At 41.5% G+C, this 27,724-nt stretch overlaps 1 protein-coding gene across 12 annotated transcripts in view; it reads left to right on the top strand.

Annotated features, from left to right (window-relative positions):
* KIAA1217 (KIAA1217 ortholog) overlaps nt 1-27,724 on the top strand; it is an 81,976-nt gene that overhangs the window by 12,273 nt on the left and 41,979 nt on the right. For 6 of the 12 annotated variants that reach the window (XM_040546236.1, XM_040546243.1, XM_040546242.1 and 3 more), the window contains 3 exons: nt 16,087-16,919; nt 25,243-25,347; nt 25,787-25,839. In XM_040546236.1, the coding sequence (XP_040402170.1) occupies nt 16,087-16,919; nt 25,243-25,347; nt 25,787-25,839 (991 nt within the window). Of the gene's footprint in view, nt 1-9,415; nt 9,654-16,086; nt 16,920-25,242; nt 25,348-25,786; nt 25,840-27,724 lie in introns of those variants that run through there. The other 6 variants (XM_040546245.1, XM_040546241.1, XM_040546240.1 and 3 more) reach the window with 4 other exon arrangements.

Genomic DNA, 27,724 nt, shown 5'->3' with positions numbered 1-27,724 from the left:
CCACAATACAGTTGTTTTCGTGGCATTTTGTTGGGGGAAGCTCTTTCTTTCCCACTAACAGGCCCGTGTTCAAGCCAGCCTGTCTTTCGTGTTGAGGTCTGCTCAGAGCTTGCCCTGGAGCTGATAAAGTTCCTTAATGACAACATCTGATCTCCCTCATGTGAAGGTCTCCTCAGTCCTTCATTAAAATGGGAAGCCTTCTCTCTAACATAAGTCTAAGGTTCTCGGCAAAGCTTTCGGTGCCTTCACTGGGAACTTGCCCTGAATAAAAACATAAGGATTGGATTTGAGTCCATTTTTATTGTCTACTGGTTTCTGGTTTTATTCTTACTCCACCTTCTTTTACATAATGTTTCCTTGTCCCAATTCTTTAGATGTTTTACTTTTTTTTTTCCCCCATTGCCCTTGCTTTTAGTAGAACAATTTGCACTAATTTGGCTGTTTACTTGAAATTCCTAAGTAGCTGGCGGGGTCAGATGTTGCCAGAGCTCCCTAAACAGACTGGCAGACGATAAAAATGCTCGTGGCCGTGACCTCTCTTATTTGGAGGGGAGTTCCTTCTTTGCCTCCATTGTAAACTGGTAGCTTATCTGAATTGCTGGAGTCCCCTATGTTCTGGGCTGGTACCAAAGTCCAGCCAAGCTTTGTGACTTCCAGTTAGCTTTCCAAATGAACTTTTACTTGAAAAGAGCTTTAAAATCACCATGTGGAGGTGGCAGTTTGGTATCATGTGAATACTAAAGAGAATTAGTTCTGTCCCCATCTTCCTTTGACATAGAAAAAGAGTAAACCAGTACCTGGTGTCTAGAACACATGTATGTATTTGAGGACTTTGATTCTTCTCGGTGTTGGATTATACTTTTTCTAATGTGGGCTCTGGAAAACTAATCAGACTTCTGAAAATATGAGGAGTAAAAATATCTTTCCTTGGATACATGTTAAGATCTGGGGTTAAAAAAAGACGCAGTTGGCAAAAGGAAGGCAGCTGCAAATAACAGCAGGCAGCAGGGCTCCATGAGAAGTGATGTGATGCTGCAATTATTTTTTGCATGAGTATATGCCTTTCTTACATCATTGCAAATCAAAGTTCTGCGTGACTGAGTGAAAAGACCAAGAGGGTGTGTTGGGTAAAGGGCTAGTCCCTCAGTCACTAAATGTTTACTATAGATAGCTTCACCTTAGAATGAAGTAGGTTATTTACTTCAGTCATGCTGACCGTGACAGGTTGTATGCTTTTTTGGATAAAAGGAAGTAAAATAAAAACAAAATGTAGGGCTCAAACTGATTGCTGCAGTGATTAGCACCTCTAACGTTGCAAAAAATGTACTTATACCTGCAAATACTTGCTTGGCCTTACAGCTAAGAGATGCAGTCCAGCTTGGACACATCATTGTAAAATTCAGTTCTGTGGCTTCCGTGACCATTTCTCCTGCTGACAGTGCTGAGGCCAAAACTCAGCATAGCAACTTCTTCTGATTTGCTGTGCCCTTACATTGAGAGAAATAGGTGGTTACAGGTGTGGACATGTTGCTTTGGTCTTTTACCCATCAGCTCTGATTTGTAACATTTTTATATTGTTTATATCATAATCAATTGCATATATCTGTAATAGAAATTGTGTTTTGACTCTATTGTTAGGTAATGCCAGATGACACCAAGTGTGATGCTTTCCTTTATGTTCATTTAACCATATCAACTTGTTCAGTTTTATTTGGCTTCAGCACAGTGGGAAAAAATACAAATATGGACCAAAAATAAAAGCTGAGTCGTTAGTACAGCAAGTCAGAAAGCCATGCATTTATTTTGATTTATGAGTTCAGTTACTAACAGTATTTTTTTTTAAAGAGAAGAAATCTGATATACAGCATATTTAAACCAAATAAAAATGCTGATCTGTACCAGAAATGTACATGTTTGAAACTATTCCTTTTTTGGGAAAAAAAAAGAGATGACCCCATCAGTTCAGCAGTGCCCTGAGGAAGTGCTGACATTGAGACTGGTCTGAAGGGTTTGGCTCCCTGCACTGGTGGTGGCTGTCTGTGCTATGTGCATGATGTGCTTGATCTCTTCAAGGGGAACGGGGTGGGGGGAAGGAAATGCTTGCTACATCTTCATGAATTACATGACTCCTGTTTGTTTTCAGAAAATTTTGCCTCAAAAGCAGCTGTGGAAAAGCAAAAAGAAACAAACAGTTGGTTCAAATTCAACCCTAGTTATGAGGGGTGTCATAATGTGAACTTAAAAAAAAATCAGTAACAGCTTTTATATGCTCAGTCCAAACAGTCTAATAGCTTATGGGCTGGGTGGGCCATGCTATACTGATGAGATAAATGTGGATATTGGCAAACCAATGATGTAATTATGTAAATCCGACCTTTTTAGGATTGAAATGTGTTATGTTTCAGTATGTTTATATTTTTGTCATTTGTGATAACACTCTGAAAAATCTTGGCTGAAATGCTAAGAGGTTTCTTAGTGTACTCACCATGCTACTCTGTCTGAAAAGAGCACTGAGGAAGCATTGGAAAATCAAGCATGAGAGATTTATTAATGTCTCTCTGCTTAATTGGATAATTTTAGCTTTTTTTTTTTTTTTTTTTTAACTCTCACATTCCATTTGCTTGTAGGAAATGAAATGCACTCATAAATACGCAGAAGGGAGTGTCTGCTACATTCACTGGTCTGGATGTCCGTCTTGCTGATCAGGAATAAAGTAACGCAGAGTGGTAGCAGAGAAATGGCTCAAACGATGACATGTTGCTGGGTGAATAAACCCTCACGCAGCAGCACTGTCATTTCAGTTTGGCTAACGCAAAATGTGCTGTGTGTCATGCGCCGTTTTGCTCGGATTGCCTAATGCATGGAGGTCCTCGTGGTACGGCTTGGGGGCAGCTCTGTGTGGCCTTGTGCTCCCTTCTCCTGCAAGGAGAGATCACCCAGCGTCACCAAGGTTGTGTCGCATGGACAGCTAATCTGTAGTAATGTCTACTAGGGAGTGTAAAAAGGTTCACTACCGATGCCACCAGGCTAGTCCAAATGTTAATCCTGCTCCTTATCTAGCTCTAAGCTGATGCATATTGTAAACTCAATTTTCTTTTTATGGCAAGAAGCTCATTCTATTATTGCTTTCCCCTTATCTTTACACTGGATTCTTGTTTTACACTTGAATAAAGTGATCTTAGTCTAGGAATTAGAAGGACACCTGGGCATTATGATGACCAATGAGCTCTGGAGGTGGAGGCATATTTGGGGAAGCAGTCATAGCTGTGTGGAATTAATATAGGAAAAAGTTTTGTGAGAAGGACACACATAAAGAGAAGTCTTGCCGCTTGTCAGAGCTTGGTGGTGACTTCATCAGCCTAGAATTTCTGTTGTCCCCCACTAACAACCAGACAAAAGGCAGCAGCACCCTCAGTGTTATTGCTCAGCACTTGGTCCCACTGCATGTCAACAAGGAGATGCTGAACTGAGGCCTGACTTGTAGAGAGCTGTTTTCTATCATGTTTGAAGGAGACAAAGCTGTGTTAAATCTTAACCACAACTCCAGTGGGAATGGCTCAACTTAGTTCTAGGTTTCGGAAGCCTTTTGTAGCTTTTGAATGCATCAAACATCTTTGCTTTGAATGCTAGTGTCTTCATGCGTTTGTGGGGTTACTCCAGCTGGCATTTACCTGGAACTCTCTGCTCGCTTCTTTCCTAAAAGCCACCCTCATATTTTGACGACCCCTGAAAACAAAACAAAACAAAACAAAAAAGGGCAATCCTCAGAATATTAGCCCAAACGAAAGAATGTTTGGATGTATTTTCTTCTTCCTCTTTCCTCTTCTCCTTTCTTTCTTCCTCCCTCCCTTTCTCCTGTGCCTGCTATGCTAGGCTACAGCATTGTAATAACAAGAGCTAAGGCAAAATCTTCTAGCCTTGAAGAAAATTTGAAGTAATTCATGTTCTTCCACTCTCATTTTTTCTCATTCTTTCATTCCTTTTTTTTGTTGATGTTGAATTTCTCTTCATATTCTCTTCATATTCTCTTTAATTCATCTTTTTCTCATCAGTACCTCACCTCCTCTGGTCTTAATTCTCCTGTTTTTGTTTCTTTGTTATTTATTATCCTTTTCTTTTTTCCCTATTTAGTTCTCAGCACTCCATCTACAATATTACTCTCTTTCACCTCTGGCCTCTTTCACAAACTCTTAGTATTGTACTTCACCCTGTCCCATTCTTCCCCCCTCCCTTTTTTTTTTCTTTTTCTTTTTTTCATCTTTTTTTCTAGAGTTTTACATTCAGAATTCCCTATTACCTTCCCAAATATTTTTTTTCACTATTTATATCTTTTTTTAATATTTCTGCATTACATGTGGGATAAGCAGGAAAAAAATCATGCTACAAACTCAGTCCTCTACATTTAGGATTGAAAATGTTTAGGCATAAGAAAGAGTGCTAATAGTAGGACAGAGGATGAAAAGATTGACATGTGGAGGTGCTTCTATATTGCTCTGTTGATAAATAAATAATGTTTATTAGCAGGTTCAGGTCAGAGGCATTTAATTCTTAGCTTAATCAGCAGGAACTACAGGCCAAGTTGGATCCACCAATGTGGATGACAGCAAAGTCCATCATAAGGAGTAGCAAGCAGCAGCAGTTGGAATGAAACTGCTGTTATCCCTTCTAGTTTTAGTATCTCAGCTTGACTTATAAAGGGGAAAAAAAAGAAGAAAAAAAAAAAAGGAAAAAAAAAAGGAAAAAGGAAAACAATAGGTTGAAAACAGAGGAGAGAGTGAGCTAAATGAAAAGACATATGGACAGGGTCATGATAAAAAAATAAGAAAAAAAGTCTAACCCTTATAAACTTGTGGTAGAAATTGCCTCCTGGTGCTGTCAGTGGGGAGAGGCAAGGAACACCAAAGGGCAGCTTGTCCCACCCGGCTGGGGAGGGAAGGAGCTGACTCTGGGGGGTGCCTGGCTGACTGCCTTTGAATGCAACATTGGATGAGAAAGACCCAATACGAAGCAACTAATAATGCAATCTTAACTTTGGGGAAATGCTTAGTGCATGTATGTCTGTGATACATGCTGTGATACTTTCCTATGGCTAGGAAAATGTCTTTGTTTAAATCACTACAGAAATGAGGGGGAAGCATGAGGTTTAAATTACAGGGTAGAGAGACAGACTGCAGACCTGACGTAATAGTTCAGTTTTGCAGAACCTTCTTCATGTGACTCCAGAGAGAGTTGGCTATATTTGCTCAAGTATACTTAAAATAAAGTTTGAGAGGCTTATAGAGTTTCCAGCACCTCCAGGATTTGCTTGCTTGTACTTGCTTGCCTTTAATTTTTTAAATCCCTAAAAATCCAAAATTCCTGATTATGGTGACTAACCATCACCAAAGGATAGGCCACAAATGTGCTGCTGGCACGCCTACATATATGTATGCATGTAAGCATGCTGTTGCTTTACATGTTACAATGAGGCGTTGTTCTCTTGGAGCCCAGATGCTCACTTGTGTGCTGGTTCAAAGGCTCCATGTGCAGGTTGCTCCACACTGCGAGTGCCAGCTCTTCTACTGACTGCGCTGCGTTGCCAGCAGTGAGGCTTTAGAGCTGCCTGTCCCCTTTATAGTGGTTCATTTTAGCTAGTAGCAATGTGTGGTGTGGGATGTTTTTTTGCTTGTTTGTTTGTTCTTTGCTTCTTTTTATTTTTTTCCCCTAGAACTAGAGAGTTTGGCATAAGCATAAGAGAACTTTATGGTATTTATATCTAACCCAAGGTAGATAAATGGTATTTATATCTACCCCAAGGCATATCTGTTTCACCAAGTGCCTTAGGAATCAGTAAACAGAGGGAATAACAAACAACATGTATGTTTAGGAGAAGATAGTGTAGTCTGCACGTAATATCAAGTCCAATATATGTCAGGCAGCCAAAACTGTTCTGTTCCCATCTATTTGTTTAGCTTGGCCTCTCAAATTCATAGAAGTGATCCTGTAGGATTTTCAGTCTTTGTAGGTATGAATATGGTCAGGGGGCTGGTGTGCTTGACACCTTGGTGCCTTTGTGAAGAACAGCAACCTGGGGGGTCTGTGATCTGCTCCCCCATTTTTGCTGTGGGGAAGCATCTGAGATTGAGGTCAAGGCTGGATATGACCTTTTTTTTTTGTTCCTCTGCTGAATGATTGGAGGCAAAGCTAGGGGTTGGTCTCTTTGCTTTCATTGCAGAAAGTGGATAAGCCCAGTGAGAGGTTTGTCATGGTGCTTGCCTGTGCAGAGGGAAGAAAGATGCTGATGGTAGCTCTCTTGCTACCTTGAAAAGTCTTGTGTAACTGGAGACTTAGGAGGTTCTACAAACAAGTCCACATGCAGGTCTCTGTCCTCCTACACTCTCGGTTTCTTTGATCAGAATTAGATTCTGGGTGGGCTATAGGAGTGATGAAGTCATGTGACACCATTGAAATAAATAAATAAATAAATAATGCTTCTTTCAGAAAACAGCTGTAAAAAACTTCATCAGCAAACTGTCTTCCCACTTGGATTCTGCTGGATTGAACTAACTTGTTGCATTTAAGCAAAACCCCATTGACTCCATCACAAGCTTTGCTCCTGAGTACTGAGAGCAAAACAGTTGAGTCAGTGACAAGCCATCAAGCCTATAAATTTCCCTGTTTTCTGTTAAGGAAATGGTTGTTTACAGCAGTACAAACATTAACTGCTTCATTATTTCCATCCCTGAAAGTATTATTAAGGGCTTAGGGACCAAAAGAGCCGTTATCAGGAACAGAAAGAACTTTGATCAGCAGTCAAGTAATAAGCCAGTTACATCTATGCCTCATATGTATACCCCACAGCAGACTTCAAAATGTTCTCTCAGTTTATAATTGTGCATTTTACTAATGTGTCTCTAACACTTTTCCACTGAGAATCAAGGGGAGCAAAGAGAAAATAAATTAATGTGTTGGGCAAATTGTTCCAAGGGTCCTGAATTAACGTTAATAATGTAGAAGAAAAGCAGGGAGACCAGAGAAATACCTCAGTGGTAATTTGTGCCTGTCATCACCATAGACATTAACAAAGATTTTAAAGCAATGGGCTAACTTCCAGGTCTGATCTTGGTGAAGTGTAGGGTGTTGCGCTTCTCAGGGGCATACCCTTTGTTTATATGGGGGGCTAAACTGGAAAGGAACTATTGCTCTGTACAGTACATTATAAACAAATATATGGCAAGTAATTAAACACAGGATAATACATGGCAAGTTAGACAAGGCTTGAGGGCTCTGATAAAGTAATTGAAATGGAAAGTGATACTTGAATGGTTTGTATGCATTGTTAGAACCTACAAATTAAATTACAGCCTTGGTAATGATATATCTGTGCACTATTTATGATGCAGTGCCCGGTGTATTTTAAAATTAAAAGAAGATTCATTCCTCATATGAAAAACTTTTCATATGCATCAGACATACTTGGAGACTATTGCATATAGTGCCAGATGTATGGAGAACTAGTTATAGTGTGCCTGATGTTCTGGGATATACTTTATCATGCTAGAGTCCAATTACTGAAAATGTGCATCCTACCAGCTTGCAATTCACTGCAGAGAAACAGAAGTGAAATATAGTGGTCTTTTTTATCCTGCATATTAGCATAATAATATGATTTCTCACTGCAGGTTTGTTCCCCTGTAAGGAAGAACGTGGATGGCAGAATGTACTCTGCACTTGCTGGAAAGCATGTGCGACACAAAAGTGTATTAGGATAATTTGCTTGTAGTTTTATTTTTGATATTTTTGAGTTGGTCAGCAGACCTAAGCAGGTTTTTAACTAGGTCATACTTCCATTCATTAAAAGGGGATACTTGACTGGTTAGTAAAACGTGCCAAATATAAACCAGATGCTTCATCGGTAAATACTGCTTTACTCCTATACTGCAAGAAACAAGCCTTGACTGATTAAATTTGAAATGAAAATAAATAGGTTTAAGATTGTTTCTGTGCCGTGATGTTACTTTTTTATAGTTCTAGTGCAAATATTTAATAAAAATAATATCTTAAAATATTTTCACAGTGAAACTGGAAATGCTACAATTAAGACAAATACTTTTACGCACTTGAAAAGACTGCTTACATTATGTTATGCTACATAGAAATTTTGTGAAGTTCTGGTCAAGACCAATAATGGTGTACAAATTTATAATGGGAAAACACAACAGCTGTCTGCAAATCTGGACGATTCCTTCTGCTCTTGGGGAGTGTGTAGTAAGGGGTGGAACACCTGGATTTTTAGTTTTGGCTACCGGATCTGCTCTGATCTTTGTCATGTTACGCAAATGCTTTGTGTCAGCTTACCCTTTTGTAACAGCAATGAGTGATTCCTCCCTCTCTCACAGCTGAGAGGCTGAGAGGAGGGAGTACTGTGAAATAGAAATGTTACTCCAGTTAGGTCCCCTTATAAATGGTTCTTTATATTGATATTAGCTCAAGGTCATGCACTTAAATTGTATTTTGATTCTTCTAAATGCCAGTCATGATGATACAGGCAATATTTTACGTGCATAAAAGCAAAAATAAATGCACACAAAAAAATCAGGAGGATAACTGCAGTGCTGCGAAGTGCTTGTGTCATGAGGCTGCCCTACAATGTTTAAGTGCCATCTCTTTCGCACTGCAAATACCGTATTTTTAGGGGTACATTTTCAATGTTATTGGGTCTTTCAGAGTGAGGGGATGGAAGGAAGGGAAGCAAGCTTTCTATTTTTTTTTTTGGACATTTGCCATCTCTATTGTGCATTTAAAAAAAAAAAAAAAAAAAGAAAAAGGTAATCCTAATGGCTAGCGTGGTGTGCTGCAGAGATAACCGTGCGATTGATTTATGGGGGCCCCAAAGTTCAGGTTAGCCAAGCGGCTCAGGTGCCTGGTTAATGAGTAGACAGCCTGCTCCTGTGTCTAGGTGCTTCTCCTGGCGGGAGGGGCTTGCGCTTCTTTCTACCAGGTGTCCCCACAAAGCGGAGCATTCAAAAAGCTGCCAAGGTTAATAATGACTGTATTTTTCTTTTTTTTTTTCCCCTAGAATTGTATGTACTGGGTTTGCTAAATAATTGGAGATCTTCTCCTGTCGAGAATTTAATATGGATGCGTTTTATATAGTTACCTTTAACATGCACTCTCTTACCTAAATGGAGTTTACTCGCAGTTTTATTTATGGCTTTCCCCTTTGTGAGTCTCCCTTGTACTTCATTCCATGATGTTAGCCTCTTTCTATGCATCTTATAGGCGCGCATTAAAAAATGGTTGAGCGATTGAATCACATAGTGTTGCACAGTTTGTGACTGGGTGACATGCCAAGGAGGTTATTTAGTGACTAATTTCGAAGGGGAGGAGAAATTGCAGGCTTGTCATGTGGAAAAGTACTTCAGTCTATTGAGGCAGCATTACTTAGATGACTGGGTAAAGCAAGATGGCCTGCCCCTGTTGTGAGCAGAGAGAACAAGGAACATTTTTACTGTTTAAAAACCTTTTCCCAGAAGGCACGGATTTATAAAATGCTGTACTGTAGACTGAGGATGTAGACTCGAGGCTGAAAACAAAAAATGCTTTATTAGAAGAAGTGGAAACAAATGTTCATCTTACTGCTGTAGCCATACAGGTGATTTCCTTAAGTAACAGTAAGTGGCTTTAATTATTTCAGAGCAAAAATCTTATCAAAGATTATGTTATTTTTCTGTAGGTAACAATTTTGACCGCGTGTAATAAGACTGCTACTATTTTTAATTGTAGAAACAAATAACCAGAGTAGCACCAGGACAGCTGAAAAATTATGCCTGAAAGAGCAGACTGTATAGGATTTGGTCTGAGACTCCTCTCTGCTTGTTTGCAAGATCCACCTTCAGCATGCACATTGACTTAGAGGCAAGGTGAAGCAATCAAATATTATTTTTGATATCACCATTAAATTTGTTTTGTGGTTAGCTTAGAATTTTACAGATCTGTTTTATATTCAGTAAAAAGTGAAACAGGTATTCTTTGTTTTCCCCATGGGATTTTTAGGATATGGTATGAATTAAGTTTATATGTAGTCAGGGATATAAAAGGACATACCGAGACATGTAAAGTACCTTAAGGTAAAACATTTGGATAGCTGCAGGGACTGGGTTCATACACAAGTGTGCATTAAAGATCTAGGTATAAAGTAAGGGACAATAATGTTAAGAATGTGTTTGATGCTCTGTCATGTGGAAAGGGAAATAATGCTGTGGCTGAGCTCTGCTTGATTCAAGCTAGTGTATGTGTTGCTACAATATTGTACCCTAAAAATTCTTAGGGGTATTTGTGCCATACCCCTTGTGTACACCTGCACAACAGGTAAGAAGACATGGGGATGGGATGCCACGGTGATATCAAATAGTATGGTGATGATGCCTGACTGAGGTTCACTCAGGGCAGCATGTCTCCTTTCTGGATAATCATGTTTATGTGCTCTAACTGCCACCTCTCAGGATAGTGAACATCATTGTCTGGTTCTCCTGTTGTGTTCATGTCACCCTATGGCCAGGCGAGCCTGGCAAAATAAGTCTACAAATATAGAAACTGTAAGAGTGGCTCACCCTAAGAAACGTCTTATTTTGGCTGATTGCAGCATTGTTGATCAGGGAAAGAAAAACACACAGATTTAATAACATAGATGGAAGAAGGAAAACCCAGCAATTCTCTTGCCTTTATGTCCCATTAACTGTTTTGTTCTGGTGCAATCACTAGAATCACAGAATTGCAGTTTCATGAATATTCTGAGTTTTAAGCTCAGCTCTTTTTGCACCATAATACGGAGATTTTACAGCTTGACGTATACCAAAACTATGCAAAAGATGCCCCAGGTCTATGGATCTGGAAAGCCAAAGCTTTAGAGCACTCCAGGGTTGTCTGATAAGAAACCATATTGGTGTTTGACTGAAATCTGCTGGTTTTTTTTTTCTCCAAGTGACGTTTGCTTTACTGATGTTTTTACCAAATGTTTCAGCTCTTTTGAATTAGCATTGTCTGTTGAAAATATTTTTCATTGGAAAGTTCCTGACCAGAAAAAGCTAAAAGTGATGCTAATGTGTTTGCAGTTTGTAAGTATGCCGTTGGGCAGCTGGAGGAACCCGCAGCTGCAGCCGGCCTGTTTTTTTTCTGTAATGTCCCAACAGAATAGGGAAATGTATAGGAATTAAAAGACATACAAAGAAAAGGTAAGAGCAAACAAGTGTGACAAAGTGATGTCTGATAGCATGAGAAGGATTTGGCTTTAGAATGACAGTCATGGTACATATACTTAAAAAATGTCATTTTCAGACTATTTATCAATTCTATAATTTTCAAGTGCACTATTTCTTCTTGTAAATATTATTTTAGAAGTATCAAAACTGTATCTGACAGTTTTTTGCAAAAGCTGATTTGTGCTTTCAGCTGTGGAAACCCAACCTTAGTGAAAGACCAGCCATGGCAGATGTGGTATCACATCGTGCAACTACTGATCAAACTGAGGGGTTTGGACAGCTAGAGCTGTAAGGCTGTCAGTTTATTTTTATGAGAGAAGAAAAAATGAGTGGATTGTATTGTTGTTGGGTTTTGGGTTCTTTAAGTAAGTCTTTCCTTTCTTTTCCTAGAAACAAAGTGAAAGATTGCCTCAATTTTAGAGGATTTTCTTCTTGTGATCAGTTTCTGTAAAAGATCTCTTCACCTTGAATTTATCAGTAATGTAGATGCATTTGTCAGTTTTATATCAGTATTTAGTGTTTCTGTAGCTTTTTCATCAAAGATTCTCCAAGCTCTTGATAAAATTCTTTTCAGATGTCCTCAGTTTACTGGTGGGTGAGCCAGTTTAGGAACACAGGTGCAGTTTCCTCGGGGAACTACAGGGTGCCAATAGGAGAGTAAGAAAAGCAATAGCTTTGCATGCCTGAGAGGTGTCTGCTGGCAACTCCAGGGTGTCTCCAGGACAGTGCAAAGATGAGCACCTCTTAAGGAACATGCTCCATCTAGGTATTTTGGCAGGCTGAAAGTCTTGGGGCAAAGCCAGTTGCTTTGCTCTCTGTTGGTGTAGACAAGGCCTGGGAGAGCAATGGGAAGGTCTGCCAGGTCAAAAACCCTCACCTACTTTTCCCTTTGCGTGTGTTTTGCTGTGAGATGTTAGCAGATAGTGGCATGAGTCAGGGTACACCTCTGGTATCCATGCCTGGTGAGGTGGAGTGTTGGTGTGGCACCAATGAATCAGTGGTAAGGCATAACACTGGTTGGCATTGCCCTGGTGTGTGTGGGCACAGCTCCATGTGCTGCTCTGGTGCACACCACGGGTACAAATGATGCACTGAAGCCAGCCCAAGAGGCAGAAGTGAGGACGGTTTCTTCATTGTGGGAGGCCCACCTTGGGACAGACCGCAAGAGTGACCTATGAGGCAGGACAGCCATAAGAAATTTTGAATAAAGATCAGCACAGTGTTGTATTAGTCCTGATGGAGGACAAGACAGATGGGATTGTACTGCAGAAAACACCAGCTGTCGAACCACTGAATGGCAGCTTGCCCTTTGCTGTCCATAAGGCTTATGATACTGTGACTCTGCCCTTCTTTCAGGGTAGCTGAGCTGTTTGAGGATCCAGGAGCTGCAGCAGGCTTTGTATTCTGCTGTATGCAGAGATACTGGTCTGCTCAGCCTTTATGCAAGACGTTTGGGTGGATGGAGAGCTGGTTTGCTACCTTTCTGCATATAATCACACAGCAAGTTACTGAGTATGCAAACTGATTTGAAATAAGGAACATAACTGATTTTGTATGATGTTCGCTCTTCAGTATATGTCCAGTGCCTCTGTTGTTCTGCTTCAGAAAATATCCAGATCTGTATCTTGCAGACTGAAGTGTTGTTAGACTGACCGAAACCTTCCTCAGGAGACACTTATATGCGGTGTGATCTTTTTTTACTTCATCAGGTGAAAGATTCTCAGTGATGCCTATCCCCTCTAGTGCTTTATACAGAAATTGCACTAGCCATTTGCCATATTTTAACCCCAAGGATTGACAAACAAATTTCTATTTCAAAGGTGTAAAGGCTACAGGGAGCAAGAACAAGGAAGACCTATGTGCTAAACAAAACCACACCCTCAAGCAAATATATTACGTTGCTGCAGTTGAAAAGCACATGATCCTATGCTTATATTAGAAGATCTTCCTTTTACCCTGAAAGCAATTGGCTGTGACTTCACCTAGTATTTACAGGCTCAGATAAAGCCAGTATCCTCTTTCTCTGTCCCTGAGTCATGCAATGTAAGTCCAAGAACATATGGCTCAAGACAGTTTATGCACTAGAGTACATTTTCATTGAGCAATGCTGGGGTTTTGCTCAATGGTGTGAGGTGGAGGGCAGGAAGAAGAAAAACAGTGCAGAAAGTGGGGTATATATGGGAGAGAGTAGTGTGTCTTGAATATCACACAAAAGATGTATAGAGGGAAGCAAGAAGAGACTATCATTTGAATTTTTGAAGTTTCCATTGGCAAAGAATCTGGAGATTTTGGAGAAGAAAAAAAAATATGTATATATTGGCCAGGCAACAGGAGATGCTGTAATGTGGCCAGTGAGGCTGCCTGGCTCCTGGCCCTGTCTGGCTCCTATGCCCCAGCCCTCCTGCCCTGGGTACCCCAGGACTCTGTGGCTCTAGCCGCTCTCCCCTTCTGCACACTCCACCCAGGGGCTGAGTCACAGCCTAAAATAGAAAGTGAACCTTCCAGGAAGCGGTTGTGCACTCAAGCTTCGTGCCCTCCCAGCCCAGTGGGGTCTTGATTCAGGCTGTGTGTTCCATGTGCTATTTTAAAGCAAAGCAAAGCAAAAGTAGATAGCATTGTAAATGCCAGTACTCAAGAAAAAGGCGTTTGAATAACAGCTCAACCCTGTATTTGAACTCCTTGTTTCCCTCTTCAAGTATGGGAATATGCTAAGGTGGAAAATAGAAATTTTTCTTTGACAGATTACTTTGACTTACGAGGAATGAATGTGCGTATATAGGAATTTGAAGTCCAGAAGTTAAGGAAAATAAAACCTGTTACTTTCAAGGCTTCCCACGGAAACTTTCCCCTCTCTACAAGGTAACATCGGAATTTTCCTTTCACTGCAACCCAGTGTATCCCAGTGCCTGTGCTTTGTGTGCCAGATACTGTTGAATCTGTGGTAGGTTTAGCTGAAGTACCTAAACAAGGCGTGGTATAGCTTGTATGGTGGGGACCAAGGAGGTCTTTCATCCTCTGTTCTCTTCTCTCATTGCAAAACATCTAGTGCTGCCTATCCCTGGAGGCATGATCCCAAAGCAGCTCAGATTCAGTAGGAGTCTTTTTGTTCTGTTGGCTCAGGTCCAGAGTCTGAATGCACAATCCAGCTTGGTATGCTGCAGTGTTTCTTCAAGCCAGAACTGTGTTGAATGCCCACTGATAATTTTATTAATACCGTTTAGTTATATATTATTGTAAATTTCAGTAGTTCTCTGTGCAAATGAAACAAATTATCCCATGTTCCCCTTTGGCCGGATAACTTTTGTCGGCTCGTTTATGACGCATCCCTGCGCACTCCTTTGTTCTGTTTGCGCTTATTTATTATTGCTGCTGCCACAGTCAGGTTATCTCCTTTCTTCTTTTTGATACTTGATACTGCAGACTTTTGATCTCTGGCCCTGGGGAACGTCATTTGTAATTCCCAAGTGCAGAGCCTGCTGTGATGAGAACAGCTATTGTTTATATACCGCTAGTGCAATTCCCTTGCCAGTGGAAAAACCTGTGGTGGGGCAGGAATAGAATATAACTTCTTGCTTCATCAGGCATGGATCACTGTTACTGCAGCAAATCCAGTCATATTGTCAAAGCAAGAAGTGAGAGGGGAAAAAATGGTGAAGATTTCAGATCAACGGCATCCACTACACATGAGCGTGTACCGTGTAACTTCAGGAATGTGTAGTTGGGCTTGGTGACACTTGGTTTTCTACAGTCCCTTGGAAATGATGGAAAGGGAAGTTGAAATTGCAAGCACAAATTCTAGAAGCTGTAATTTTTTTTTAATGCGCTTGGTGGAAGCCAACTTTACTTCTTCATTTCCCTGTTTTTCCACTTTATCCGAACGGCACCAGAGCAAGCACATGATGCTTGCTAGAGGGAGAATTTCTCCTGTGTCCATCATTGACAATGTTCAGTCACCTGGAGAGGTCATTGCTGGGCAGTGTATTGTTGCAGTTTCAGAAGCACATGTATTCATTGCAGGTTTTGGCCATGACCTTAGTTAGCAAAGCACTAATATACTGTTAAGGAACTTTTCCCTTTCATTTCCTTGCTTATTCATTCCTTACTGCTGGCAGTTGCTGATGATGATTAGAAAACTATAATAAAATATTTTCTGAGTATGTTCCCTACAAATCTTCCAAAGCTCAGTTATCTTTGGTTGTGGTGCAGGAACATTTGGCACATGTTTTATGTGGGCTGACCATTTTCATGCAACTCGTGTGTCTTACTCTCAGTAAGTGTTGGTGCCTGTTGTTCTCCTATGCTTTGTGTATACTCTGCATAATAAAGACCACATCAAGGTATTAGCAATAGGCCAAATCCTGCACTGAAGCAAATGGACAATTAGTTGTAACATTTATTTTCTCATGTCTAAGGAGTTCAGGTTTATTTGTGGTGCCAGAGCACCAGCATTTTCTTCATAGTGTGGAATCAGTGAACTCTGGTGTGTGTGTCTGATCAATAAGCTGTTACAGCATGTACCAGCTACATGTTCCTACAAATGTGGTAGTAAAATCCCAGATATCAGCTTGGGAATAACAGATAATGATAATATAGTATTCACATGAGCAAACTCATTTTTAAGACTCTCATATTCCTTTAATGTGCAGCCCATTTTATTGCTGTCTATAGGTGCTATTTTCTTTAGGCACTGAGGTCACAAGATGTTTTATTTATGCAGATGACAAATGATTTGGTGTTGCAGGTAGTTTTCTTTTTTATTCTGTAGATGCTGAGGTCGCCACAACCTACATCATCTTTTCTTCATCCAGTAATTTTACATCCTGTACGTTTTTCCTTTTGTTTCCAGATGCAGAGGGAAATTGCTTATACGGGCCGAGACGGCCCGAGCGCTTCCCGCCCCGGATCTGCCACACACCCTTCACATGCGATGCCCAGCTCGCCACCCTCCACCCCGGTGCCCCACTCCATGCCTCCCTCTCCATCCAGGATCCCCTACGGAGGGGGACGGCCCATGGGTGTGCCAGGCAATGCCACTATCCCCAGGGACCGGCTCTCCAGCGTGCCAGCATCGCGCTCCATATCGCCCAGCCCAAGCGCCATTCTGGAGAGGCGGGACGTGAAGCCAGATGAGGACATGAGTAACAAAAACCTTGCCCTGATCCGAAATGAAGGTCTGTACGGGGACCCCTACTTGTTTCACGAGGGGAGGATGAGTGTGGCCGCACCCCACACCGGACACCCCCTCGATGTCCCCGATCACATTGTAGCCTACCATCGCAGTGCCATGAGGTCGTCAAGCACTTACTGTAACCCCTCTATGCCGCCTGAAATGCTGGAGCAGTCCTTGTACAGACAAAAGCCACGAAAGTACCCGGAGAGCCATTTGCCCACGCTCAGCTCTAAAACGCCTCCCGCGTCCCCCCACCGGGTGGCTGACATGCGCATGATCGATATCCATCCTCACCATAGCACCCACGTTCCCCCCCACGCCATCCAGCCTGACAGGTCTTCCCCCAGCCGCCAGTCCTTCAAAAAGGAGCCGGGACCGCCTGTGTTTGTGGATGCCAAAGTGCGGAGCGCCCTCGGCCTCCCGGGCATGGCTGAGGTGGTGCCATCTCCCGTCGACAAACAGGCGTTCAGTTATGGGTCACCTGCGATGCCCAAGGACAAGGAGACAAGGTAAGGCAGAGATGGAGCTTAATTTATGCAAATGAGAAATGTTCCTAATATGCACATCTTGTGTCGTCGTACACCCAGGGGACGATGTGATGTGTAGGAGGCTGCTGCGCTGGGCTACAGTGTTTATTAGCTGTCTGTCAAGCTAGTTAGTAATTTAGAGGAGATGCGACACCACCCGTTATTAATCTGAAAGTATTGTCAGCCCATGATGAATCCCTAGTTATTTTCATTTGTGTAAATTTCAGTCATTGGAAAAAATATAATAAAATAAAATGATTAACTAGGATTTTTCTTTCCAGACAACCAGATCATGTTACAAGAACAAATGATGTTCTGTTCCTGCTAATAAGGGAATATATTTCACCCCCGTTAAGAATGACACTCTGATATTACAATTTTGGTTCTTTATGGAGTGGAGTTTTTCTCATCTAGTGTTAGGAAATGGGAAGAATTTATCATTACTGTCTTATCTCCTGTAAAACATGAATTTGCATAAAAATAGGACAGTTGTTTATAATAATGTTCCTCGAGGGGAAACTGCTGAGAAGAGCAAGTCTGTCCCAGGGAAGAAATTGAAACAAGAATGTTGTTCCCAACGATTTTTACCCAGCATCACAAATAGTTGGTGACCTGACTGTTGTTAACTTTTCTGCGCTGAGAATGACGACAATGATCTCTCCTGTCTTTTAAGGATTAGATTCACACAAAGGTCTGTGAAGGCTTCTCCTGCTACAGACCCTGCACTAGGAAAGAAAAATCGTTACCCTGCCAGTCCGTTATTGTGTATGTGTATGAGTTGCTCTAATCTCTAGCGTATTGATTGTGCTGTTAACTTTTATAGAGCTCTTTAGGGAAGTGAAGATGAATAGCTGGAAAATGCTGAGCTCACAAAGGCCAAAGGTAACTACTGACTGCCTTAAACCACTGGGGAGGTACAGAGCTTCATGTGGCCCTCAAACATCCCTTCCATCTCAGCAACTTGATCAACAGTTATTTGCCTCTGACCACACTAGGCAGAAAGAATAACGGGTTGTGAGGTCCCTTGTTGGGGAGAAAATGGAGGATGGGAGAAAATCAGCCATCTTCAAAAAATTGCATGATGATATCAAGTTGGTAATTACATTGACACAAGGGGCTATTACAGTCTAGGGTCAGTGAAACCTGATTGGTATTTATTATTTCCAAGAAAAAGATGCATGTACCTGAAATCTCATTTCAAGCATCCAATATTACAAATAGGAAATAATTTGCACTACATTTTCCACTTCTAGTTCAAGAGATCAGATCAAAAATTGTACAAGTTTTGTGTCAGGGGACTGAAAATGTGGGAGGACACCAACAACTTCCCAGTCTATGCTATTTTCTCTGTCTTCTCTGGGCATCTCATCTGTTCGCTCTGGTACACAGGCTGTGTATTTGTGAACATACATGTAGTTCTGCAGCTCCTTAAAGGGAGCTTTGCACCAGAAGTTTTAGTTCCAGTCCCAACATATATTTACAGTGACGAAAATAACATTTGCATAATTACACTTCCAAATAAATACATTACCTTAAAAATTCAGTATGGTTTGCATTGGCCACATGACACTGAAAAAAATCATTCTGAAAACTGCTCTTAGGTTGTGTTTTTTTTTTTTTAACCTTGAGAAACTGTGACTTTTAAAAAAATAATTCCAAATACCAAAAGCAATTAATGCAAATTGGTGTGTTTTCTAACCACTGCAATATCAAGAATTGTTTTTCAGTTTTACAGATAAGAAATGCTGTACCTTGTTTCAGCTTTGTAATACTTTAATAAACTTTGAAAGCAATCTCTATTGAGATTGTACTAAACTAAATAAGGCACACTGTGTGTGTCAAGGCTGAGGTGCTCTTTTCATGCTTCAGCACGGACTGAGTTGTTACACCTCTGTTATGAAGACCTGAATGGTGAAGTATATAATGGCAGAAAAGCATCCTGTACCTTGTTGTGTAATATTTACAGTTTACACACATCAGCTGTACAGCTGGACTTGCTTCTGTGAGTAAGAATATTTTGGGATTGGAGAGATGGAGCTGAATTCATCCTCAGAAACTGTAAAAATGAGATGCTGCTCTGTCATGCACATTACCCACTTGCTGGCAGCTCTGCAAAGAGTCTAAAACCCAGGCTATAGAAAGTCAGTGGTATTGTGGTTAGTCAACGTGTGCAGTGTCAGTGGGGTAGCAGTAAAAAGGCAAGTTTGCTTATCTGCTAGCGTTGGTAATACTGAGAAGGGAGGTCTTATGCACTTGTGCACCTAGACAAAAGAGCCTCACCATCCTCACTCATTTAGCCCTGCAGATAACTAAGAGGGGGCTGAGGCCCCTATGAGCATCAAACACATCATTTCAGCACTGTTTTTCCTTCAGTCACTAGTGGAGTGTGCTGAGAAGAAAGGAAATACCTCTTGTACCATCTCTTTTGAGAAATGAACTTGAAGTAGTGCTGCCACAACCTCAGGAACAATGCACAGCTTTAGTATAAAGTGAAGGAAAAATTAAAATGGGCCTTTCTGGACAATGCCAGAAGTTAACTAAATCTCTCTTCCTCCATTAATTCTTCTTCAATTTTTCCAGTCAGTGGCTGAAGTGGGATATATATGTACTTCATCAGAATATCTTGAGTACTTATAGCAGATCAGAGCTCTCACTGAGCACATCCTGGTCTTGTTGAAGAAAATGAGCCTGTTACCTTTAGGGTGTTAAATACAGCAGATTTGGGTCTACTAAAGACGAAAAAGATGAAAACTGGTATCTCCTATCTCTTCTTCTTGGAGTTTCCCATTAATTTTGCATTGCAGACATCAGTCTTGTTAAGCCTGTTATTTAAGTCAGAGTTGAGGGGGATTTAATTGCTTCATGTAGTTCTTTCTTTTATCTGTTTTACCTCAGGTATTTTCAAGGTAGCTAATTCCGCTGTATAAAGAACTAAATAAATTCTCACAGTAGTTCATTTACCAGAGGCATTCTATATAAAGCACTTTTAAAACAGTCAGAAGAAACAAGTTCATGGATATTTCAAAAATTAAAATGTTGTAACAGGTTATAGCAGTTCATCTTTGAGGAGTCATCGTCCCTTAAATATGAGGTTTACAGGAAGAAGGCATAACTTCTTGCGACTGTTCAGACAGTTCTGAAAGTTACATGGTTCGCTGAACAAAAAATGTGATCACATACACCACTTATGGCTTGCAGTTAGAGATTGAAGGGTAACAGCCATGTTTAGGTTATTGGATATTGTTTCTATCATAAAACCACATATTGCTTGATACTTTAAAGTACGGATGGACACAGCTATGCGTTAGGAAAAAAAAACAGTCATACTCTGTAAAGCCATGGACAGTGAGGGACAAGAAAGATGGACTTTGCAGATGCACCCTCTCAGACAGTGCTGTGTACTGCCTCTCCCAAAGGCAGGCAGTGGTGTGATTCCTCTGTAGGACTGCAAGTAACCATAGAAATGTGTCCTTGCTGCACCCATTACAGACTATGGCCTGTTGTTTGCAATCTGGAAGCTCCCAGAAAATATCTTGGCAGTTGGAAGCAGTATCACTTTCCAGAGAGACAGAATTGCATCCTCCTTTGTGATAAAACTGGAATAACTGGGCAAAAATGATGGGTGACCAACAAAAATGGAGGCAAGGTAAACTGCTGTTTGGCTTCCTTCTGTTGGAGGAACTATTTGTAGGAAAAATGAGATGTGGGCTTTTGGATAATAATGGAATCATAGAATATCTGAACTGGAAGGGACTAGAATATCTGAATTGGAAGGAACCCACAAGGATCATCGAGTCCAGCTCCCAGGTACCCAAAGGACCACCCAAAAAGTTTGAGAGCACTGTCCAAACGCTTCTTGAACTCCAGAAGGCTCGGTGCCGTGACCACTTCCCTGGGGATCCTGTCCCAGTGCCTGACCACCCTCTGGGTGCAGAACCTTTCCCTAACACCCAGCCTGACCCTCCCCTGTCCCAGCTCCACACTGTCCCCTTGGCTCCTGTCGCTGTCCCCAGAGAGCAGAGCTCAGCACCTGCCCCTCCGCTCCCCTCGTGAGGGAGCTGCAGGCCGCCATGAGGCCTCCCCTCAGCCTGCTCTGCTCTGGGCTGAACAATCCAAATGACTTCAGCCACTCCCCAGATGTCTGTCAGTTATCAGGTAGTATCAAAGCTGATAGTACTTCATAGTCTACATTTCCACATCAGCTTCAAGCTGCAGAAAGATTGAATTTAACCATATTCATAGAAGATTGAAATATTCAGCTGTGCATAATTTTTCCCTTGGGAAGAGAGCAGAATACAGAAGAGTTCTGCTGTTCTCTGCTTCACACCCTTCCAGGAGATCAGCTCTGCAATTTTGGGGGGGAATTTGGGATGAAGTCTGACTGTGCCACTTTCACTTTGTGCTAGAGAAGCCATGGGGAAAAACAACCTACTCCTGTTCCTTTTCTTTTTCAGTGAGATAAAAAAAAAAATCCAGTTAAATGTTTCTCTCATAGGGTGATGTAAAAAGAAATGTATTTTTTCCCTGTCTCTGACCTTCTTTTTATTACTACACATACTTCACTTACTGTTTAGCTATAAAATATGAAGTCACTGTAAATCCTTCTGCAGGACAGTGTGCTAATTAGTTCGTGGTGTCAGACTTGGTATGTGAGTATGTCTGTTATGGATGTTCACTGCACTGCCTAGGGTAGGATAAGAACATGAATGAACGGTTACACGGCCCAGTTCTAGTTTGTGTCTATACAAAGCATCTTCTCAGTGATGTGAATAAGTTCCCAGGAAAAGGAAGAAATATGAAAATCATGCTTAAATAGCATCACAGTATATACCAATTTAGCAACACACTCTACCCAGCTTGCGATTACTTTCAGATAGCTGCAGGGAATGACATGAAGCCTTAGTGAAGCTGTAGTGAAGAAACCTGGTGATGAAACCTGATGTCTCAGTGCAGAGCCAGAGAGCCAAGGGCTTGTTTTGCTTCTGCTGAATGTGGGGAGTGAGATCCTGAGGCAGGGCCCAAGTGCTTGGGTGTACCTGGGGCTGTGAAACAGGCTGCCAGGAACAAGAGGGCAGGCAAGGAGCTTGTGCCTGCTTTGCTGGCAGAGGTTTGTGTGTGACACAAGCTGAAGCCAAGTCTGTCCAAGAGGCTTGCTAGAGCTGGGAGTTGCTTCTGACCTTGTCTCCTCCTTTCCTCCTCCACCACACCAAGTCTGGATCCCCCAGCATTCACTGGAAAACAATGCGAAACAATGCCCTTTGGTGCCCAGGCCGATAAAAAGCATATTCTTTCCTAAGTGCTGTAGAAGTGACCCTCCCTGCTCTTCCTGGGTGGTGGAGAAATGTGGATTTATCTAGGAAATTAATCTGGGAACAGAGCTGGGCTTCATCCTCTGTGTACTCCCAGCTGACAAAGAGGCACCAGCAAAGATGGTTTTTCTGCCTGCCCCTCTAGCCCAGTGCTCCACATACCAGCCTGCCCCATCCACAGGGACACTGGCCTGCCCCATCCACAGGGACCTTGGCCTGCCATGTCCATGGGGACACCAGCCGGCCTGGTGCAGGAAGGGATGGTAGTGGCAGGCTGTTCTCCCCACCTTCCCTCTCCTAGAACATAGTGAGAGGTAGAGAATATAAAGTTGAGGAACAAAAATATCTGACTGTTACCACAGTGCCAGCATCACTCAACAGAGGCTGAGGTAAAAGCTGGTTCTCTTCCTCTGAAGCACCTGGCTCTGCTGGGCCACAGCAGTGTCAGAAGCCAGAATGGCTCCAGCCCTTCACAGGGGAGCTGGGGTGGCTGTGGAGCCGTCATTGCTGGGCCACGTAGCAGGCAGCGGGATGCCACCAGCTCTCCAGCCACGTCAGCCCAGCATGGCTATGCTGCTGGGCCAGCCACGTCCCTCCCTGCCCCTGCCTCCTGCCGCCTTCAGTCAGACTGCCAGGTCTCCAAAAATTGGCTTGTTTTATCTAATGCCTGAAAGGTGCCTCCTTTCAGACACCTGTTTTTGAAATGTTTGGTGCTAATGGCTGTAATGAGTCTGGGTATTACAGTGAAACGATTAGGGGAAAAATCCTGCCTTGTGTTTAACGGACCGACTCCAGAGCATGTGTAGATTCTTCACATTCTTAATGCTTTTACCATATGAAAAGTAATGTGCTCTGTGCAATTGATTCCAGTGTTTCATTCGTTTTTCATCATCTCCTATCTCTGGAACATCCCTCTCCCTCTTAACAACATATTTTCCTAGATTTCATGGCAAAGGACAAGATCGGCTTTGTGTTGCCATAATCTCATTTGAAGCAGAAAATTGTTTCCAGATTATCGAATGTGGGATGGAAAAAACATCATATTTATGAATTGGTAAAGCAGATAGACTTCCAATTGAGTTTAGTTCCAGGAAGGGTTTGTGATGATTTTCTGGGGAAAAAAAAAAAAAAAAAAAAAAAAAAACTGTTTTTGTTATTAAGTGTCAAAAATGTTGCATTGAAGTTTGTTAGAATATATTTATCCCAGGGTTTTTGTACTTGTTTTTGTTCCAAAGGTTACTGTAGCCTGAACCGGTTTCTTATTTTAAAACTTGTAACAGTGGAAATTCTGTAACATATTTCTTGGTTTGAAGTGAATTAGGTCAGATTCACTAGTCTTCTCACCACCGCTCAAAATACCTTTCAACATGAAGACAGAAAAGTAAGGAGCGCACGCTGTATTCAATCGCAGTAAGAACGTGTCTGCTAGCTGGGGACTGACTGAACATCCTCTTGTTCCCTTCTTGTGTCTGTTAGCATCTCATTAATTGCTTTGCTGTCCTGTTTTCTCAACGTCTGGGTGTCTTGGAGTCTCTCCCAGCTATGGTATCTGCGTGCTCTCCCAGAAAACCTCTATTTCATTCATGGAGTGTGAATGAAATAATTAGCCTGGATAACCTGTCCGGCTAATGAGCTGAGCTGGTTACTTGCTTTGTATCATTTCAGCTTGCCTTTAACTTGTATCAATACCTACGTTTGAGTTTATATGGCCTTATTAATTGGCAGTATTGCTTTGGCCACCAAGCTGCAAACAAATGGTGGTGGGGGTGGCCAGAGCTCAGCTGCTCCCACGTGCCTGGGACACCACAGTGGTGACGGGTGGCCCCTGTGGCAGGCCAAATCTGGGGCTAAATGTGCCACCTCTGACCATGTGGCCTTTGTCTGTCCCATCTTCATTCATGAGCCATTGCTGCCGGTTTTCTTGCTTTCTGAGAAGTTTCGTTCCCAACCTCTTCCAAAATCACAGCCCGCTGTTAGTGTTTGCTTTGTGTGTTTCCCCAGTCACTTAACTGCTGGCATAGAAGGACACATTTTCAGAAGGTCCTGGCTGAGGTCCCACGCTGACATGTGTCTGCGTTGTGGTGTGTTGCTGACATACTGGCATGTGAAAGTAGGTACCTGTGTGAGCAAAAGGCTGCTATGGAGCCTACTGCCAAGGAAGTCACCAGGTACCCGACCAGTATGCGCATTCGTGGAAATGATGGGCAAAGATGAACACACAAGCATTAGTCCTTCTATCCAAAAAATGTCATTGTTGTTGCTTAGTGGCCTTTGGTACCTCATGGAAAACACTGAATGTACCTATTACTGTTCTTCTTCCTCTATTTTATTCTGCTTGTTAGGAATTTCTCAGGTTGTGTATGTGAAAACAAATCTGTTTCAATATCATTGTGCTGCACTGTCTGTACTTGGTGTTTTGTGCCTGGTCTGTCACACTGCTGTCCTTTCCAGAGCAGACAGTTGCGATGTCAGGTGCAGGGGATTTGGTCTGGGAAATCGTCAGCTTGGGCAGATTAAATTCTTCACAGACAAAAATACTGCTTTGGGGGAAACTGAAAATAGTAACAAGAAGAAGTCTAAAGTTTTTAATCCTGAAACCTTGTACACAGGCAAAACTATTGGCCCAGTGAAGGTAAGAGAGAGAGAGAAAGAAAAAAAATAATAATAATGCTGAAAAAAATGATTTTAATTAGTTCCAAGAGGCATTAACTGATTGTTTTAGATGCCTTTTTTGTGCAATCACTAGAATTTTATTATCTGGGTTGCTGTTCTGTTTTTTAACTATGCAGATGTCTTTTTTATTGTCTGTTGCCACGCAAAAGCTGTCCAACCCAAGATGCGGTAAGCTGCTGTAACAAGGTATATGCAAACTGATACCAATGAGCCTTTGCACAACTCTGTAGTGTCTTTCCAGTCCTGTGGTAATCATTCACCTAGAAAAACAAGTCTGAAAGCAAATATATCTGGCTTTAACAAACGGTTCTCTTGTCTTACAGAGAGAGGATACAAGCCATGGAGAAACAGATTGCCAGTTTAACTGGTCTTGTTCAGTCTGCGCTTTTTAAAGGGCCAAATACAAGTAATAGCAAAGATGCTTCTAGGTAAAAAAAGAATTCATTAAATCTGTTTCTCTCTAATGATTTTAGTAATCAATCAACAAAAATAGGATTTTTAATGTAATAGTTAAAAAAAAAACCTGAATGATCAATCATTTTAAAGTATCTTTATCATCCCCATGTGAGAATGCTAGGCAGAGAGGAAGAATATGCCAAAGAATAAATGGAGATTAACTGCATTACTCTTCTTTGTGTTAAAAAAGAATTAATGTAGCTACATCTCTGTGCTTTCTGCTGCTTATACCCCATTCCTTGCTTAACTTCTGTTAAAAATTGATTTTTTAAAAGAGCAATTCACAAGCTACTGGTGATTTAGATTAAAAATATATATGCTAAACAAGGCCATTAAATTTACTGATGATAAACTTCACCACAATTTTATTGTTAGTAAGTTAAATTTATGATTTTTCTTTTTATTGCTTAGTGAGAAGATGATGTTGAAAATTGTGTCCAGCAAAAGCAGCGTTGACGCTACAGGTAAGATAATTCATTTTAAATTTACAACTTCTTCTAGTATATAAATAACTCAAACTTTACTAGCATCCCAGTTTATGGAAATGGCAACTTTACTTTCTACAGCTGAAGTGTCAGAAGTGAAGTTTAAGTTAAGGATATGGGATTCAGTCATGTCTTTGTTAAGAAAGGAATTTCTGACAGGTTGAGGTGGAATGAATTTCACACCTGCACTGAATGGTTTAAATGAGATACAGAGTTTCTGCATATGGTGAATTTTGCAGTGATTCATCCCACCTATAGTATATATCTGTCAGTACTAACCCCAGATGTATCTAAAATGCTGTAGAAGGCTAAATATTTCATTCCTATTCTGGTCACCTGAACTTTTCTCTAAGGTTATCTTGCCAGGAGATTGCTATGGGTTTGATGTCACTAAGGAATTTAGCAGTCAGCAAGATAGCACTTTCCCTATTTAAGCCGTATTGATCTATTACTAATTATTAGCATGCTCCTAAACTGTTCTGAGCAAGCATCAATTGTGATGAAGCCAACATTAGCTGGTCTAACCTCAGCTTCCTGCTCAAAGAGCTCCTAAGTGTTTAAAATATATACTTAAGGCTGTTGTGAAAGTAGATCTCCATGTGATTGGAGCTCTTTGTGTATGGGCTGTTGCTCTAGATGTCTGCAGGGTGGGTGGGTGTGTTTATATGCCTCCTCTTCACCCTTTGTCATGCACTGAATGCAAATAAAGGCAGTTCCCTACTTCCTGGTAATGTTGTTCCCACAGGGTGGTCTCTGCTCTGGCAGGTAGTAAACCACACACATTTATTAGCAAATCTATTATGCTCTTAACTAGCCTTTCTGCTGGAGCTGTTAGTTCACGTTCAGGATTCCTGTTTATCTGGAATTGCAGTACATCCTCCTAACCAACAGAAGTCAAACCGGACCTGGAAACTATCAAGCATATGCAAGAGAGAGCAAGCTAATGTCCTGGTGCTGGAGCTCTGCTCCTAAGCCATTCTCTGGTCCTTTTCCAACCCTTCCCTTCCTGCTGGCCCCTGGATGGGGAGAGCAATACTTCAGGCTGCGAAGAAATAAGCTGTAATTTATCAGTTTCAGGCAACTTATTGAAAAAAGCCATCATTTTTCAAAACAGCTGCAAAATGCTCTTAGACTTTTCTCTATTTCATTGTTGTTATATGCTAAGAATTTATAGTATTTCCCACTTGCATAGCCCTTGTATCATACAAAGAACCTATAAAACAATCAAACGATCTGCACATACATTGCCTTGTTTTCCTCTTTGCATTGTGTGGCTGTTAGGCCTTTCAGCTCTCCTTTGCTTATTCTAATTCAGATAAACACTTGGCAGGGGGCGCTAAGTTGGAGGTCCTGATCTAAGCAGGCCCTGCTTTGAACGGGAGTTTGGACCAGATGACCTCTAGAGGTTCCCTTTCAACCTAAATTATTTGTGTATGCATATGTGAATGAATGCACTTTCAACAAAATGAGAAATTAAATAATATTCATTGGAAAAACTGCTCCACACAAAGCAAGGATAGGGATTCTTCAGTCTGTAGGTCATACCCAGCCCAACAGAATAGCATGATTCCTCTGACCAGTAGCCAGTTCATGATGTCGTTCCAAAAGACTCTTCACTCCCTACTTTGTTGTATGACTGAAAGAGTATCCCTGAGATGACAAAATTACGTATAACAGATGAATGCCCCATCATGGGGGGCAGGAGTGGCCACTCTAATTTACTGTCAAAAGACCAGATCAGTATCTGTCAGGTACTGACAGAGATATTGTCTCTGTCACACAGCCATGCCTATACCCATCATGTGAGTAAGGATACCACAGTTCAGGTTGTGTAATAGGTGCACTTCTGATCACCTGGGGAGAT

Source organism: Cygnus olor, chromosome 2, assembly GCF_009769625.2.
Source record: "Cygnus olor isolate bCygOlo1 chromosome 2, bCygOlo1.pri.v2, whole genome shotgun sequence".
Taxonomy (NCBI): domain Eukaryota; kingdom Metazoa; phylum Chordata; class Aves; order Anseriformes; family Anatidae; genus Cygnus; species Cygnus olor.
Note: the sequence above shows the minus strand (reverse complement) of the source record. Positions and strands in the feature narration are given on the sequence as shown.